The following is an 18552-nucleotide window of genomic DNA, read 5'->3' on the forward strand; positions in this document are numbered from 1 at the left end:
CCAGTTGGAGGATGGGGACCCCGAGGCTGCTGACTGATAAGGCAAAAACAACACCTACGCCGCCTTGTCTGTCTGTCTGACCTCCAAGGTTGTTTCGGGCTGAGGATCTGTCAGGTCTGTGCTGGCAAGGCCGGTGCCAGGCAGTCGAGTGGTACGCAAGTGGTCTTGATTCGTCGTCGGCTTTAAGCTTTATTGCCCCCTTCCGATTAGTCAAGTTTGAAGAATTGAGCTGAAGAAGAAAGATCACAAACAGGTGAACTGACATTTGTTGAAAACAAGCAAGAGCTTCTTTTCCCCTCTCCCCAATTTTCACTTCACAACACAAGAATTAAGAGACTTATCAATGCATTACCAGTGACAATCGTGCTTCTATGGAAGACAGCTTGCACATCTTGCTCTGACTGCAACTGCTCAAGATCCATTTGTCCGGCAAACGCCGAATCATCTACCAGACATGTTTTAACGAGGCTTCTATGCATGACTCGCATTTCCTGTTTACATGACTTACAGCTACTCCATAGAAATACTACGACTTGAATGACCCGACTTTTGCCTCCAGCAGTCCATAGAACAACAAAGAACAGCAAACGAATTCCCGACACCAACTTGCGCGTTATTAGACATACGTGAGTGGAGTTGTCACACATTCCGTACACTCTTCAAGAAAGCGGCGCATAGTCTTCACGATGGTATTTGGAATATGGTCCCCAATACGTCAATACGTTAAGGACCGGTGAATTGAATGGCACCGCTACCACGGTTTCTTGACCACCCTGATTATGTTACCAGATCAACTCCATGGGATTTTGGTACAGTTTCATGATTGTATTGTCAGCCCAGAATTGTATCTCATGTAGTCAATGGCTAGTCTCTTAGTGATTATTTTCCCACATCAATAGAGTGTGCCGTGCTTGGATTCAGGCGATAATCCGTTCGGACTTTTGCTATCGTTTCCATCTACTTGCCACAGCCCTAGGGATTCCCTCATCGTGCATCATCTACACAGAGCTCACTTCAGTCTGGTGCTAGAAGTGAGGCAAGAAGAGACTGAGCAGAAGTTCTACGGGCAGAAGCGCATCTTCACAAAAACCCAAGAATTTGTTTTGCATAGGTTGTTGTTGTTGTTGCCGTTATTGTTGCCGCCGCCGCTGCCGCAATGAATTTATGATGTCTATCTTGCATGATTGCTTCTTTATGCATTCTTATACCAGGATTACCTACATTGACTTTGATCCTTCATTTCAGTTCGCAGCATAGAGGTTTGCGACCTTTCCTGGATCAACCTGAGAACCACAATGCCTAGGAAGCCAAGCTATGATGAGGCCGGTTGTGTTTCGAGCAAGAATGTCGACACTTGTGAAATCTTAGAACCATAAAGTCTCAAACGGTCATTTGTAATAGTTTTATGGGGGAATCAATTATGCACTCGAAGTGACCCGTCTGAACATCCGAAGACATTAGATCTATCATGCCAATCATCACTGCCAACAGGCAGGAGCCTATCCATAGACACATTCCACATTATACAACTCGTTCAACCTGAGCTGTCCAAAAACAGGGACTCGCAAGTTTATCGAGATGCCAAGCGTTCAAACACAGCACCCGTCAGTGAGGTGCAGACCTCTTGACAGACATTCTGCAGGATTTTCAACCAGGGACAGAAGAAGGATAACATCCTAGAACCCTCTCCTAGTGAGCCATGATATGCGAGCTCGGACCACCAGCAGGCTTGTCATCAACCTCCATGGCGTCATCACCATCCTCGGCGGCTTCACCCTCGCCCTCTTCCTCCTCAAGCTCATCCTCACTCTCGTTCTCAAGATCAACGCTGCCGTCCTCGGACATCTCATCCTCCTCAGCGGGCTCGGCAGCCTCCTCAGTGCCGCCCATCTCGGCGTCACCGCCAGCGGCGGCAGATGACTCGCCGTTGGTGCCAGTGTGGACAGCACCATCCTCAGCCTCCTCTTCGGCCAGCTCCTCAGCTCCATATTCCTCCTCATCGACCTGGTTGTCGGCTTCAGGCTGGTCGGGGGGGAACTCAGCAGGGGCCGAGGCCTCTGAGTCCCACTTGATGGCGAAGCGGGTGACTCTGGGCTTGTCTGCCAGGACGTTGCGACGAATCTTCTCGATGATGGGCTTGGCAGGGGGGTCACTGTTCAGCTCCTCGGTCTCATACTCGTTGTTGACATAGTAGCCAACGCGGATGAATTCGCGGCCATCGTAGGCACAGGTAAGGAGGACGACAGTAACACCAAGAACGTCTGCGTCGGGGATGCGCTTTGTGTCGGGAGCGTCTGCCTCGAAGACAAACTTGTTGACTCCGACAGGGATCGGTCCAACTAGGAGGGAGTCGAGTTCCTGATCATACTGGTCCGAGGTGGCAGATCCAACGTAGGTGAGCTTCCACTCGAGATCTAGAGGGGTTGGAGGATTAGTGTGTGTTTGCGCAAATTGGCGGGGTGATTGTCAACAACGTACCCTTCTCCAGAGGCTCAAGACACTCAAAGGTGATCTCAAGATCGTACTTGTCGGTGAACTTGGCGGGATTGTTGAGGATGTTGACCCCAAGAAGAGAAACGACCGACATCTTGAATATGTGCGGTGTAGTTGAACTGGAATTGAAATGCGAGGGGTATCAACGTTGCAGGAAAGGAAGAGAAGAAGGGAAAAAAAAATCTATACAATCGCAAATTGCTGCTTGGTTGTATCGCAGTGCAGTGCGGTGCAGTGCAGTGCAAATCAAAGCCTAGGCAAAGGACAAGACACGAGTGCCACAAAAAATTGAGGATTCCGATAAAAGATGAAGCTCAACCGATGCGATCAATGTTGACTGGCTTTCTATTTGTTTTTGCGCTGGTCTCGTTATTGACAGTGACCTGGCAGCGGGTCTTGTTATTAGTCGTTTGCCCAGACCACACGGGCGGGTGGGTAGAACGCGCGCAGTGTGAAGCGCGACTCGCGTTGAGTGCTTGCAGGCCAGGCGCGCTGCCCCGCTGATGCGTGTCAGAGCGGAGTCTGCCAACAAGCTCGAGGCCGACCTGGCAATGAGCCACACGAGATGCAAGTGTACGTACTGGTTCAATGTGGCTGGTGGCAGAATGCATAGGTACTTTGTACCTACGTACCTAAGGGACCTCGATATCTGGTCAATCACTTAACACACCTTTGTCGATGAATGTCGCGTACCCTCTGATTAATCAAATGTTCATTTACTCCAAGAAGTCAGAATGGCGTAGTTCCTAGTCTTATGATTTGGTTTGAATATTTCAACCATTTGCGGAAGGTAATACTGATTTGACGGTCTTGATTTTCATCATCAATGAGGCTCTGGAAGTTCCCGAGACACTGATCCATTGGCGCAAGCTTGAAGCACTTGAGCTGTGGATCCCGAGCCACAACCACTGACCCTTGTCTCCATTTTCTGCAAACACCTAAGAGGCTGAGACCAGGCGCATTCCTTGCCAACCCAAGCTGCAAAGCTTGAGCTCTCTCAGCCCTCTCATCTCCACGTCGCTTGCCGACTCTGCCCATCCTTGATGTCTTTGCATCAATTTCTCGATTCTCACTTGTAGTTCTTGTCGCATCTGGTGCCCCAAAGTCGGCATCTGATCGAGACCATTGCGTGTTGCTCCAGCACCCTCCTTTGTATTCGACCGATTTTCATTATCGCGACCGACGTGCACGACGACGCAACGACGACCTCTTGCGACCACTGGCACCTGCCAGTCGAGCTTCAAAGCGTGAAGCATCGCAGACCTCGGACACAGCTACCTCCAGCTCTGAGGAATATCGCTGTCCGCGGCGCGACCTTGCTGTCCACACAGACTTGCCGACCATGGCATCCGACGGCTTCACTGACGCGAATGCTTGGGGGGAGGATGGTGGAAATGGAGCTGCGGAGAATCTTGAGCAGTATAGCCATGAACAACAAACACAAGAACCTAGTACTTCTGCTGTTTCCCAATTTGCTCCTGGTGAATCTCCTGAAGACGATGCCGATTCGGGTGAATATGACCCAGAATCCGTTATCATAAGCACTACAGCTACACCAGTTTCTGCTTCCGCAGCCGTTCCTCCGCCGACTGTTTCCACATCCTCGCCGCGTCCAGCTAAGAAGCCGAAGAAGGCTGGTGGATTCATAGTTGGATCCTCGGATGATGAGGATGATACCCCCGCTCCTCCTCAGCTGTCAGTCACGCTGCAGCCGCAGGCTGTAAATGATGCCACTGATGCTCCCGCGCAATCCTTTACGCACCCGCCCCAGCAACAGACCATTGCACCCCATGAGGCTGAGCCTCCGACTCAAGTGAGTAACGGACAGGCAAGTAAACAACAGATGCCTGCAGACATTATCAGCATCTTGGAGGAACGCGTCAAGAAGGACCCCCGAGGCGACATGGACGCCTGGTTGGCACTGATTCAAGAGACACGAAGGCAAAACGTAGTGCAGAACTCTCGATCAGTTTATGAAAGATTCTTGCAGACATTCCCGCAATCGGTAAGAACGTCCGAGTCTATTCGCTCTCGGCTTCAACACTAACCCGTTTGTCGCAGGCTGAGATTTGGGTTCAGTACCTGGAGATGGAGCTGAGTCTTGACAATTTCGCCGAGGCAGAGAACATCTTTCAACGCACGCTTACCACCATTGTCGATGTGCAGCTTTGGACAGCATATCTCGACTACGTGCGCCGCCGCAATGACCTCAATGACACCACTGGAGTAGCGCGCCAGACTGTGAATGCAGCTTACGACTTTGTCCTCGACAATGTTGGCCAAGATCGCGAGTCTGGTAAAATCTGGCAGGACTATATTCAGTTCCTTAAAATTGGACCTGGCCAGGTCGGCGAAGGTGGCTGGCAAGATAAGCAAAAGGTTGATGGGCTGAGAAAGGCCTACCAGCGCGCTATTTGCATTCCAATTTCCAACTTGAACGTGCTGTGGAAGGAATACGACCAGTTCGAGCTAGGAATCAACAAAGTCGCGGTATGTACATGGGGATCCTCGACTCGGTAACTTGAAAATACTAACACTATTGTAGGGCCGTAAATTTCTTCAAGAGAGGTCGCCATCATACATGTCAGCACGTAGCGCAAACACTCAGCTGGATACCATTACACGAGGATTGCGCCGATCCACCATTCCGCGTCTGCCACCCGCTCCTGGCTTCGAAGGCGACATCGAGTTTGGCGAACAGGTCGAAATCTGGAAGAAGTGGCTCTCATGGGAGAAAAGTGACCCGCTGGTGCTGAGAGACGATGAGCCCGAGGTGTTCAAGTCTCGCATTATATATGTCTACAAGCAAGCTTTGATGGCCCTCCGCTTCTGGCCAGAGCTGTGGGTTGAAGCAGCAGAGTGGTGTTTTGAACACAAGATCCAGACAAAGGATGGCAAAGACCAAGGCCTCCAGTTTCTCACCGAGGGAGTCGCTGCGAACCCCGAAAGCTCACTTTTGGCCCTCAAACATGCTGACCACATTGAGTCAACCCACCCAGCTGGAGAGGGCGATGCTGGGAAGCTCGCTTTAAGCCAAGCTGTGCGTGCCCCTTTCGAGCAAGCACTTGGTACTCTGTATCCAATGGTAAAGGACTTGAAGGAGAGAGAGGCGGCGGCTGTCAAGGCTATCGAGAATGATTCGAGTCTCGGACCGAATGATGCTGACGATGATGATGAGGGTGAGGTGTCGTCGGTCAAGTCTTTCAAGGAAGACATCAGGAAGGATAGGATCAAGGCAGTCAAGGATGGATTTGCTGTTCAAATTCAGATGCTGAGACAACAAATTTCCTATCTTTGGATTGCACTGGCCCGCGCTTTCCGCCGCATTCAAGGCCAAGGCAAAGCGGTCTCTCGAGATGCACCCACTACTGGTGTCCGGCAAATCTTTACCGAGGCCCGTCAACGGGGCCAGCTCACGAGCGACGTCTATGTGGCAATTGCACACATCGAGTGGGACATCTATCAAGACCCGGTAGCTACCAAGATCTTTGAACGTGGCGCGAAACTGTTCCCCGAGGATGAGAACTTTATTGTTGCTTACTTGAAGCATCTGCACTCTCGCCACGACACTACCAGTAAGTCAGCAAGAGCGTATGATCTGTTTCGATTTATTTCGTAACTAACATTGGAGTAGATGCTCGTGTTGTCTTTTCCCAGACTGTCAAAAAGTTCAAAGAAAAGCCCGAGCTCAGCCGCAAGCTCAAGCCTCTCTATGCCTATTTCCACAGTTACGAAGCCAAGTTTGGCGAGTTGGCTCAAATCAAAGATTTAGAGAGACAGATGGCGGAGTCTTTTCCTGAAGATCCCAGTCTGACCCATTTTGCTGCACGCTTTTCCTCCGAGGGCTTCAATCCAATTGCTGCACGAGTGATTATCTCGCCTTCGGCCCAGATGCGGCCCAAGCACATCATGCAATCTGTAGAGCATGTGCCAGCCTCGATACGTGGAAGCCCACACCCTTCTGCTCTTGCAGACCGAAGCCCAAGACCGCAATTCCTGCAAACAGTCAACTCACCCAAACGCCCTTTCCAGGCTGACGATAATGATGACCTGAACCCTCCGCGAAAGGTCGCTCGAGGGGTCTCGCCCTTGAAGGGCGCGGCAGGACGGCGACTGGATCAGCAGCGTAGAGCAGCTCAAGGCCAGGGAGTTCCCGCTCATAGCAATCCTGTCTCTATCTCTCGTGACATTACTTTCCTCCTCGGACTTATCCCTCCCACGCATCAGTATGCGGCTCCACGTTACAGGCCCGATGGTATTGTGCGGATCCTTAGAGAGACAGGCGTTCCCGATTTCAACGATTGGAAAGCCACAAACCAGGGTGCCAGGCATAATCGCCAGGTATCAACGGAATTCCCGCCGTACGCAATGCCGGCAGGTGGTCGGAACAGCCCATTTCTTAGAGGAGGAGGAGCAGGCCCCCCTCCTCAAGGTGAACTGACTCCTGCTTTTGATACCAGCGCAGCTATGCTTGGTGGCCAGGGCGCGAACCCGCCAAACTTCTTCCCCGGCGGGTTTCCATACAACATGGGACAGCAGCCGGGTGTGCCTCAGTATCCGCCATTCAGGCAAGGTTGATGGCCTGTATCAGTTTTCCCGCTGAACACGTAATGACGGCGTGTCTTTCAGACGCATCCCAATACCATATGCTTGTCCAAATTGGGTGAAGGACCCGACGGGGACCATGTGTCAACAAATCAGGACACATAGACTACGGACACAATCAGCACTCCATCAGGGAGTCCTTGATTAAAATTGTCAAGTCTTTGGCAATTGTTTTGGTGTATTGCCACCAGCCTGTACCCATTTAGCAGAATTGATGGACCGAGGCTGAATATGGCCACAGTATTACGGAATGATTTGGAAGAAGCAAAGCAAATAACGGAGGCCATGTTGTATGCCATGGAATGCTGATGACTGGCCTGACGCTGCACTGCGCGCGTGTACATATCCTGGCAACGTCAGTGATGATGAGCCTTGTATAGTTAATGAGAACTATCACGACCAGCTTGTTTGTAAATCGTTGTAATGTTTCTACATTTGTTTACTGTGTCTGATCAAGTGTCGTGCATGAACGAGGTATATGTATTTGTGACATAATAATGTAGAGCATCCACGGATAGGATGTCAACGTTGCGATATCCATTCATCCGGGGCAGGGAAATTTCCAAAAGTTCTTGAGTTTGCCTTGATGGGTGTCAAGAGCACCAGGTAGCTAAAGTCTTATGAATCCCTTACTTACCCATCTATGCTCTTCCCAAATCGAGTTTTCGCTCGAGTATCTACATGTCTATGAAATGTGAGCCCGAATTCCCATGGCCGCTAGCTCATCTGCAGACCTGGTGTATAACAACTGTGCAATAAGCAATTGTTCGCAATCATCTCACCTCCCGGCGCGATGATTGCAGTGCATACCGCTTGTCTGGTAAATCATACGGGTTCATCGAGACCGACTCTGAAGACCTCTGAGCAGGTGAGTCTGCAGCGGATGGGTTGCACGTCTTTATTTGAAATCACTTGGGCTGCTGAGCTCAAGAAACTGTTGGGTTTGGTAATTCGACTGAAGTACATCATGGTAGAGGTCCATGTAGAGCGAACAAGTGGTCTGAGTTTTGGTATGATAGTGGCAAGATATAAATCTTGTCTCGTTTGTGAGTTTCGCTTCGATACCACATCTCGAAGGACTTGCCAATTTTCGGTGGGGAAAATATGCTTCATGTCGATCTCGTCCCTATAATGAAACCCCACTGCATGATTGCGCAAAACTGATTGGTTGCTTAAGACAAGTAGTTTTCCTGATTGCAAACACTAGGTGACAAAGCTGACATTATAATGACACTTTGAATCATCCTGTTGGCACTCACGGATAAGTCTGAGTATTGCATTCACCGTCTTGCTGTCAATATAGTGATCAGCAGCGCTGTTGACTGGATACATTGTTATATTTAGTCACCAGCCAGGTGTGGTTTGTTAACAAGGTTAAGTAATGGTTATCAAAAGTAGTATAGCAACGACTGAGGTTGCGTAAATAAACCCCAAAGGTCTGGTGCTGCTTAGTTTGTCTTTCGGCTAGTTTAGTTGATGAAGTCCTTTTCCATTCGGCGTCTCTGATAGACAAGAACAACGGAAAGAAAGAAAAAGCCCGTATCACTTCTTACTGGTCCGCCTGTCCCAGCTGCAAACGAAGGGGTGAGTACATATAGACTGAGATGCCGCCGTGCATGCATCATTGCATCAATTAATGAGAAATCTGACTAGTGCCAGCGCTTCCTAGTTCAAAGAGATCCAAGAATCCACCTTCTTGCCCACATCCAGGCTGGAGTCTTCTTTCAACCAAACAAGCAGCACCCAATTCCAGATTTATAGGCACCAGTCCACACCTCCAACCAGCGAGATCCAATACATTTCACTGCAAGGTAAGCTATCATTTTCAGAAATCAAAATCTCTACATCCATCAAACTGTTTGCCTTGGTGATCTCTCTCCCCTTCCAACCTCAAAACAAACCCAGTCCCAGTTCCAAACACCACAAACCAACAACGCTTTTGACGCATCTCATCGCAAAGGTAAGCTGAGCTTCACTTGGTCACTCTGGAGCGCATCGATTTGGACAAGCACCTACACTCCCAGAGTTCAATTGATGACTCCAAGCCATCTTCCCATAGCATAAAAGCTACCAGCTCTCCCCAATACCTTCCACTTTTCCTGTATTCAAGTATCACCAAGTTACAGATCAGCATTAGCCAAGTGAGATCTGTCAGAAGATAGATTCTGGTTCTTGCCGCCCATCTGAAGCCTGGCCAACTTGAAACAACGCACCTGCCATTCAGGCAATCAATTCTCTTTCTCCTAATCCAAAGCAGAACAACAGCACCCTCATTTAATGTAGTTTCTCGACTTCTTCTACCTTCCTACCCATCACCCATCAACCAAAACACCCAAGAAACTAATCAGCTCTCCCCAATAGGTACGTCCAGTTTGACAAAAGAGCTCTGTTCAAGCCACTCTTCCCCATCAACGGTTCCTATTCCAATAAACCCTTGCTGCCATCTCAATCTCCCCCCTTCACACAAAGCCAAGATCATCCAACCCCAACAACCTCAGTGCCCATCTGGCTGCATCCATCAGCCGCGAGGTATTGACATAGCATAGGTACGTATTTCCATTTTATCTCTCTCTGTGTTTCAGCCCTTGAAGTCCTTCTCCCATCCTGTTTGCAGCAAACTTGAAACATTCTACACCAACTCCAAACACTTTCCCTCGCAAAATCACTTCTCACTCTAGAAACACACCACATAACTTCAACTTGTCCCAAGGTCAAGGCCACATCCTCTATCATCCAACATCTGCCCCTTCATATCCCCATCATCTTCATTACTCAAGGTCGGCGCTGTTTCCTCTTGACCAAACTTCGCCGATTCCCAATTGCACAACATTCCTACCTCTTGACGGCAAGTACCAAGTGATTTCCCCCATCTGCACGAGATCTTTGCGCTGGCCCAGAGACGTGAACCGTTTCCTTCCCTTCTTGACATCAACATCATTTCAAGGCAGCACAACCACAACCTGTCTACCTACAACAAACCTTTTACTTCTTTCCCAGAGTCATATTCTTGCCTTGCAGGAAAGACGAAATAGCATTTCATCAATTTCCCAAGTCTTTCACCACTTTTGCCTGGACCATCACTCACTAACTTGGAAACTGCACAGGAGCATCCAACTTCAAACACCCCAACCCTCCTGCCCACTTTGTCCAATTTGTTTTCCAACTCAACATCTTCAACTAAACAATCCCGCAGTTTCGTACTTGCATCTCGAATTGTTCCTTCCAACAACAATCACAATCCAGTAAGTCAAAACCACAGTTCCAGTCAACTGCGCTGGAAATCACCTTCTCAACTTCAACCACTTCCCAGCCCAACTTTCTTTTTCCCACTTTCACACTTCCCACACTCTTCACACTTCCTCCTTTCAACACCAATCTCTCGTTACAGCCATCCCGGCATCACTCTTCTCCCAGCTTCCCATCACTTCTTCTTCAGCAACTCTTCTTTCAATCAACACTCGTCTCGGGCATTGACTTGTTCTTCAGAGGTCATCACCACCTTTGTTTTTCCAGCAACCCCATTGCCCCTACTCGATACACGTTACCTGTGAGTAGACCCTGAAGAGCCGCTGCTCTTGCCCTTCCACGCAAATCAGACCAGATCATGAGCTCAGTCTCTAATTTGGGTTGATTCGTTTACCCTCTATCTCTGTCTACACTCAATCAAATCAAATTCATCATCTACCCCATCTACCATCGCAAGCTGCCCTGGTTTGACGCATCATCCCATTGAATGCCCAATTTCTCACCTTCACATCCACACCTTCTTTCAACATCTGCACAAGCAGACAGGAGTGCTTGCCCCGAGACTCGATATCCCACAGTTACTAACTTTACCTCTGACCAGCAGCATCCAAGAGACCCTTCAGCCTTGATTGTCAATTCCCACAGCTGGTAAGTTTTACAATTCATCCCACACAATCTCCCATCTAGTTGGCTCCAAGCCACATTCAAACCAGCGCCTTGAGACACATTGTTTTCTTCTTTCTCCATCTTTCAAATTTTTCCTGCATACCTTCCCAATCACAAAATTCTGCACTGGAAGCAAGAGCCTTTCCATTCTGGTATCATCCTTGGATCAGTAGCACGACATCACCCTCATCACTTCGATTCCAAGAATTCAAGGTGTTGGCGCTGCCAAATATCTTTTTCACCACCTACATCAACATAGTGACTGACACAAACTACTTGGCAGACAAACAACCACAATGGCTTCATCCGGCCAGCAGGGTTCAGCTCCGCGCCGTCCTGCTGTCGGACGTGTCGCCAGCATGGACTTGGACGGTGCTTCCGATCGCCAGCGCGGACCTGGCTCTTCCCAGGGTAGTGTCTCTGGTGCCCAGGCTGGCGGTTCTCAGCGCGGTAGTGCCCCTACTAGTCCTGCTCGCTCCCGAGCTGGTAGTGCCTCTACTTCGGATGCAGGCCCTGGACCTTTTCACAAAGGCTCTGGAGTCGACCCTGCATTCGATCCCAACGATCCCAGATCCTCTCGCGTGCAGATGAGCGACACTGAGCTCATTGGAAAGCGCGTTGACTTGCCTGCTGAGGCTTTCTCGGTGAGTGTCCAAAGCCCAGATGTATGCATTTGCCTTTATATTCTAACATCACACCTAGTCTTCCACCGTTGCCCACCCCTTCGTCAAGCGACCGGCTTTCAACACCAGTTCCAAGCCTATCTCGGTCCAGCTCAATCTCTTTTCTGTTACCAACCTTCCCGCTGGAGACATCTACCAGTACGATGTAAGTTGCCCAATGATATGCCTAAGCAGTGGTATCTTGCTCACTGTCTATACAGGTCGTTGTCAGCCCCAATCCCAAGGACAGCAAGGCCTTGGTGAAGAAGGTCTGGAACTCTCAGGCTGTTCAGCAATGGGTCAAGAGCACTGGCAGCAAGTGGCTCTACGATGGTCACAAGCTGGCCTGGTAAGTGATCTGACTATTCGAGAGAGAAAAAGTGTCATGGGTCACTAAACATGTACACAGGAGCACAAAGACCCTCTCTCGCGGCGAGCACCGCATCACTGTAGATCTGGACAAGGAGGCCGGCAAGCCTCCCGGTGGCAACAATACTGTCTACTATTTCCAGATCAAGGCCACAACGACTATTCGCATGCAGATGCTCACTGCATACCTTCAGCAGAAGGCTCAGTGGGACACGCATGTTCTTGAGTGCATGAGTTCGTCATCTCACATTCCAAGCTTTGGTGAGGTATACTGACTTTTGGCAATAGACTTTCTGGACCATGTCATGCGTCAATGGCCGAGTGAGCGCATGGAACTCATCAAGAGAAATTTTTATCCTCGTGATGGACAGGAATTTCGCCTGGACGACATGATTGTCGTCCGCAAGGGAACCTACTCGGCCTTCAGACTTGGCCAAGTGAGTATCCCCATTACGTTGACACTGCTTCCGATATCGCTGACCATGTGCTTTAGTCTGAGCTCGGAAGCCCCTCGGTTGGCTTGAGCCTGAATGTCGACGTTGCCAATACGGCCTTCTGGCTGGGTGGTCAGACTTTTGCCAAGCTAGCCCAGTATGTTTGCGCGCCTCCGGCTACTCGCCGCCTCGATTCTACAATGCCCATGGGCAAGCTAGCCGACCTGCTTCGCCCGAAGAAGGTCCAAGACAAACTTGGCAACACACGCTTCATTCAGTCAGACGACTTCAAGAAACTCCGCCGTCTCCTCCGCTTGTCATTCCACGTAACTCACGTTGGCAAGGAGCACAACCCCCGCGTCTACAAGGTCGCTCGCATCATCTTTGATGAGAAGTATGGAAAGAATGGCGCAGACTCTTTTGCAGTCACCTTCGTCAAGAAGGACAAGAAGACTGGCAAAGAGGAGAAGCCTATCAGCATCTATGATCATTGGTTGAACAAGTATGGACGCCTCGGCTATCCTGATCTTCCCATGGTCGAGACCAGCCGCAACGGAATTTTCCCAATGGAGGTGTGCAAGCTGGTGCCTTTCCAGCGCTACGCATACAAGCTCGATCCAGATCAGACAGCCCAGATGATCAAGATCGCCGTCAGCCGGCCCAAGTCTCGCAGAGATGACATAATGAATGGCGTTGAGCATCTTCAGTGGGACAAGGACCCTTACTTCCGCGAGTACGGTGTCAGGGTCCAGAAGTCCATGGTCATTTCGAAGGCCCGTCTCATCCAAAACCCCGATGTTCTTTTCGGTGGCGGAGTCAAGATTGACCCCAAGGTCAGTGGCCGCTGGGATTTGCGTGGAAAGAAGTTCATTGAGCCAAATCCAACTCCCCTGGTCTCCTGGGGCTTCATTGGTTGCGGTATGAATGACGGACACGCTGTCGAGAAGGATGCACTGAAGGCATTCGCACAGACCTTTGTGCGAATCTACAAGGGCCATGGTGGCAGGATCCAGAAGGACCCATATGTCCAGGTGTACCCTTACAACGTACCGTACAATGAGATGTGCGACCGAGGCTTCAGAGAGACAGGCATGAACGCCAAGGCTCAGCCCCAGATTCTCTTCTTCGTTGTGAGCACTCGCAACTCGCTCGTATACGAACGCCTGAAGAAGAACATGGATTGCCGCGTCACTCTTGTCAGTCAGGTCTTGCTGGCTGACCATGTTCGCAAGAACAATGCACAGTATTGCAGCAATGTCGCCATGAAGGTCAACGCAAAGTTAGGTGGTGCAACCTGCCAATCTGTGCCCGCTGGCGCAAAGGCCGGCTTTTCATTCTTTGCCGCACCAACCATGATCCTGGGCATGGACGTATCGCACGCTTCACCAGGTTCCAACATGCCTTCTAAGGCTGCAATGACCATGTCGATTGATAAGACTGCCACGAAGTACTGCTCCACTGTTCAGACGAATGGCTACCGTGTCGAGGTTGTTCAACCTCAAACTATGCACTTCCTGTTCTCAAGAATGATGAATCACTGGAAGGCCAAGATTGGATGCTCTCCCCAGCATGTCTACTACTTCCGCGACGGTGTTGCTGAAGGACAATTCAACCATGTCATTGACATCGAGATCAATGAGCTGAAGCGCATGTTCCGAGAGGCCAAGTTTGAGGTTCCTCGCTTCACAGTAATTGTTGCAACAAAGCGTCATCACATCCGCTTCTTTCCCAAGCCCGGTGACCAGAGTGCTGGCGACAGGAATGACAACCCACTGCCTGGCACACTGGTTGAGAGGGATGCCACTCATCCCTTCCATTTTGACTTCTATCTCTCCTCCCACGTCGCCATTCAGGGCACCGCCCGACCTGTGCACTACAGTGTCATTCTTGACGAGGCCAACATCCCAGTCGACAAGCTGCAGCAAATGATATATCATCAATGCTACCAATACATTCGGTCTACGACCCCAGTCTCTCTACACCCGGCCGTGTACTACTCTCACCTGGCTTCTCTTCGTGCTCAGGCACACGAAGATATCGCCGCCGAGCTCAAAGAGGTGCCGACTGGCAAGGCTGGATTCCCTCTCCGTAGGCCTGAGTCAGCCTATTCTGGCGGCAAACCTCCTACAGAGGCTCCTCGACTTACTCCCATGGGATTGCCGGGCGGAAACCTCGAAATGATCAAGGCGATCAACACTACCATGTGGTTCATCTAGGCAATTGCCCTTGATGACAAACCAAAGTCTCTCCAACCTCTCTCACCATCGTCCCTCTTTCCGGTTCTAGCTAAACGGTTCACGGTTGTATGTCGCCCTCGTTGGCGGATACTTGGTTTCCCCACCCCTCCGACTGCTGAAGAATCGTTATGATCACTTACAGCATTGTCTTTCACATTGTTTGAGCTCAGCTCTCGATTTGTCATTTCGACGTTCCTTACTATGGGTAATTCGTCTCGGCTACAGGCCCATTACGTGAGTTCGGCTCTCAGTTGTTACTTTGACGTTCCTTTCAGTGGGTAAATCGTCTCGGCTTTATGCCTCATGTTTGTTGCGATGGATTTTAGGGGAGAGCTGGCATCTACTAAGCTAAGACGGTCTCGTGCAGGGTGAGAGCCTGTAGAGAATAAGTATAGAGCAGATAGTCCAATCTAATACCCTTTACACCATTGCCATGTCTTGCGAGCTGTAATTGTTGCAAAGTGAATGACACGATGATCAATGTGATGGAGTGATGTTTTGTGTTTATCTGTTTGGGAGTCTCTACTACGATAGTGACTGCCTGGACCGACATGTGCTTTTTTTGAACCACATTTGAGCCAGCAGAATTGCGAACCCAAAGTCATGACGACAGCGCAATCTCACCAAGCAACAATGGATTGAAGACTTGCCAGTTCGGCATTTGATGGATTGACTGACTGACAGCAAGCAAGATTGATTACCAGATGTGGATCAAATCGATAGTATGGCACGGTGCTGTCACTCGGGTTGGCCTTTGCTCCTGTACCCTAAGGGGCAGGTAGTGGATGTGCATTGATGAGCATGAAAGTAGCGCAACAAAGATCTCCTCGCGCCTGATGGGAATCGTGGTATGGGAGAAGAAAAAAGCAGTCTGTGGATTTTGGGAGGTGATGGGACATGTCACGAGCTGCCTATGCATCCAAGCACCAACACGATGTCAGTGGGTGCACGAGTCTGTGCTTGGGTTGCACATGCGTAACTCATCTTGACGATTGAACATACCCAAATACCATGATGATCAACGGTCACGGATACCTGAAGGTTGCGGCCCATCAATCTCCAAGCAAGAGAGCCACCCCCTCGTGACGGCCTTGGAGATTCAATTTGATAAGCAGCAGGTGGGTTTTTGGCTTGTCAAGATGTTTACTTGACCCGACTTTACTCTACTCCATACCTACCAAGCATACGACGGTGCCGCGAGACTGGGGGGCAAGAAGCAATTTCTTTTTCTGTTCGTGTTTAAGCTTTTACTTTTTCCCTGGGCCAGCGAGTTGAGCCGTGCGGTCTCGACTGAAAACGCTCAAAATTGAACGATGGCGCCAACGTTGACCAACGAAACGCTCAAGTGCACATGCAACGGCAGAGCGACGGGGAGGGAAAAAAAGTTTATAATGCACAGCGGCACGAAATTTCGTACAGATCAAGGCGAGCAGCAGGTTTTTGAAGAAGGCACACGTGGGGAGAGATGGAAGTTTGATCATCTCTCTCTCTGCGTGATTCAGGGCAGAAGAGAGATGATGTCGGTTGACTCGGCACCTCCCGTCTCTTTCGCAAGGGAAAGGGAAGCATTGCTTTTTTTGCTCATCAAGTCGGAACGACGACACACGAGGGCACGTACGGGTTCAAAGGGTTACAAAGCGAATGAAGAGGACCAAGCTCGCACCATTGACAGTTGGAACTTGGGGCTAGTGTCATGGGATTTTCCAACGGGCACGCACACATACAAACAACACTCACCACTAGACACACACATACGTATGGATGATCAGATGTCAACAAGAGTCAGGTAAGTCGGGGAGTACAGTAGTCAGGGGCGCGCTCGGCAGTGCGTTTTGACGGCTTGTTCGGATCATTGCTTCTTTCGGGCAGAAGCTACTGTATCCCTCCCAAAAAAGCGAATCATGAAGGCGAATGAGAGGTCTTGAACGCCAAAACTTGACACTTTTGCTGCTCTGGTGGCGGACTGCCAAAACATGGGTACGAGAGATGGTCAAGGGCCGCCAATCGAGATCGGAAGAAAGCTCCGAACGGAATAAATGGGGATGCCGAAATGGATGATGGATGACTTTGACAGATCGAGAAAGGACAGATGAAGAAGAAGAAGCAGCAGCAGCCAAGCAGCCAAGCAGCATGTACGGAATAGCATGTGCCAATTGGCCAAGCAATGAGCAACAACAGGGCATCAATATCCGCATCAGTCAAAGTACGTACGTCCATGAAAATCTGCGAGACAGAGATCAAAAAAAGAAAAAGCAATCTCCCACAAAGTCAATAGATGCAGGGCCCAATGGATCTAAGCTACAGAAGGGAGGGGCCCGCACTACCTACCCACCTGTGCGTGCACATTTGCGGAGAAGACGTAATCAATGGGAATGGGAATGGAGAAGATGGAATCTCGGGATGGACTTTCAATTGGCTTGGGACAAAAGGGAATTGTCCTCTTGACCTGTTGACCTGGTGGGCATAAAACTTTTTGGTGCAAGTCTTAATTATCGTAAATTGTTCCAACTGAAAGTTATGCGCGGATCTTACGTACTATCGCCACTCCAAGATTGATGGTCCTTTGCACGAGACTACCACAAACCTACTATTGACATGTCGGGAGCGCGAACAAAAAAGGTGGTGACATGACCAACCAGTTGGCGACCGTTTGACAATAGTGAAGCGTCTGGCATTTTACCTTATGCGCGCCGAAAACGTCTTTCCGGGCTCCCGCATACGCCGACTCTGGGATCGTCGAGACGCCAAATGAAAAAAAAGAAAGGCCCCCTTTTTTTGCTTCTTTTTGCTCTTGTTATTCCCAGTCCACCCCCGAACATTTCTGGTCTTAGCATCATCTTTGGGTACAAGTGTAAACAAGTCAGGAAATGCTGAGTCAGGACATGTGCTTGATTCAAAAGAGTGTCGTCTTTTTGCAACGGCAGGCCGATTGCCGACGTAATTAGATCAGGTCCTTTTTTTTTTTTAATTCTAGTTTAGAGTCGATTGTGAAAGGAAGAAAGAAGGACGAAAGAGAAAAAAAAAAGGATCCCGTGCTTAGTGGGCACTGGGGCCACTGCGGTTACTGAGACTATAGCACTAGAACTGCCACGGTCTCGATTTGGGCCGACGCCGGTGCCACTCTGAAGCGGCAGTTGCACAGTTGATCACTAAAGTACTGTTCCTTTTTCCATTCTGGAGTACCAATTTCAACCTGCATATCGTCTCTTTTTTTTCTCCAACAGGACTGGACTGGGTCGGTCCATACATAGTACCAAAAAAAAGTGTGTGGTGTAGTGCGTAGTGGCAGGCAGGCAGGCAGGTACATGCGTAATGTCCATGTTATTAGTTGCAGCAAGCAGGCAAAGTAAAGCAAAGCAGTATGTGGTGTAAGTGACGCGATACTATATACATGAACTATACTGACTCATCCCAGGGATATGCCAGCCATGCCAGCTCATCAAATGCCTAACAGAGTTGCGGAGGAGGCCAACTGACTGTCTAAGACATTTACTGTGTGCACAAGGACAGGCTGGGAGCGGGAAAGAAAGGGAATTGAAATGCTGGGCACACGTTTTTCTCTTTCTTTCTCGCCTCCTCTCCTCTCCCCGCTCTGTCTGTGTCTCTGTTACCCGGTATCGCTTGTCTCTGATGCCGCCGTTTCCAACCACCCCAAAACCCCTCGTTCGATTCTACCTGATACAACTACCGTATCTGCTCACTTATTAGCATTTCCCCCCCTCCCAATCCCCTTCAGCCGCAAGGTGGGAATGGCTGATATGGATGGGATGGGAAATCTGATGCGCAACAGGGGCAAGGGCTGGCCGATCGGGACGCACAGGGACCGCTTAAGGGACATCC

General features: G+C 49.8%; 3 protein-coding genes across 3 annotated transcripts; 2 read left to right on the forward strand and 1 right to left on the reverse strand.

The window, feature by feature from the left end:
- Positions 1-1689: 1689 nt before the first annotated feature.
- Positions 1690-2587, reverse strand: PFICI_03837 (Histone chaperone ASF1; the record flags this gene model as incomplete). Its single annotated transcript, XM_007832418.1, has 2 exons — positions 1690-2414; positions 2479-2587. The coding sequence occupies 2 exons, from the start codon at positions 2585-2587 to the stop codon at positions 1690-1692; spliced, it is 834 nt and encodes a 277-aa protein (XP_007830609.1).
- A 1248-nt stretch (positions 2588-3835) lies between these two features.
- Positions 3836-7071, forward strand: PFICI_03838 (uncharacterized protein; the record flags this gene model as incomplete). Its single annotated transcript, XM_007832419.1, has 4 exons — positions 3836-4498; positions 4555-4983; positions 5039-6068; positions 6128-7071. 4 exons carry the CDS (start codon positions 3836-3838, stop codon positions 7069-7071), a joined length of 3066 nt encoding a protein of 1021 aa, XP_007830610.1.
- A 4235-nt stretch (positions 7072-11306) lies between these two features.
- Positions 11307-14691, forward strand: PFICI_03839 (uncharacterized protein; the record flags this gene model as incomplete). Its single annotated transcript, XM_007832420.1, has 6 exons — positions 11307-11654; positions 11713-11838; positions 11894-12021; positions 12082-12275; positions 12330-12478; positions 12535-14691. The coding sequence occupies 6 exons, from the start codon at positions 11307-11309 to the stop codon at positions 14689-14691; spliced, it is 3102 nt and encodes a 1033-aa protein (XP_007830611.1).
- Positions 14692-18552: the final 3861 nt, after the last annotated feature.

The sequence above is a fragment of the Pestalotiopsis fici genome, assembly GCF_000516985.1.
Source record: "Pestalotiopsis fici W106-1 unplaced genomic scaffold PFICI_Scf_2, whole genome shotgun sequence".
In the NCBI taxonomy this organism is placed as follows: Eukaryota; Fungi; Ascomycota; class Sordariomycetes; order Amphisphaeriales; family Sporocadaceae; genus Pestalotiopsis; species Pestalotiopsis fici.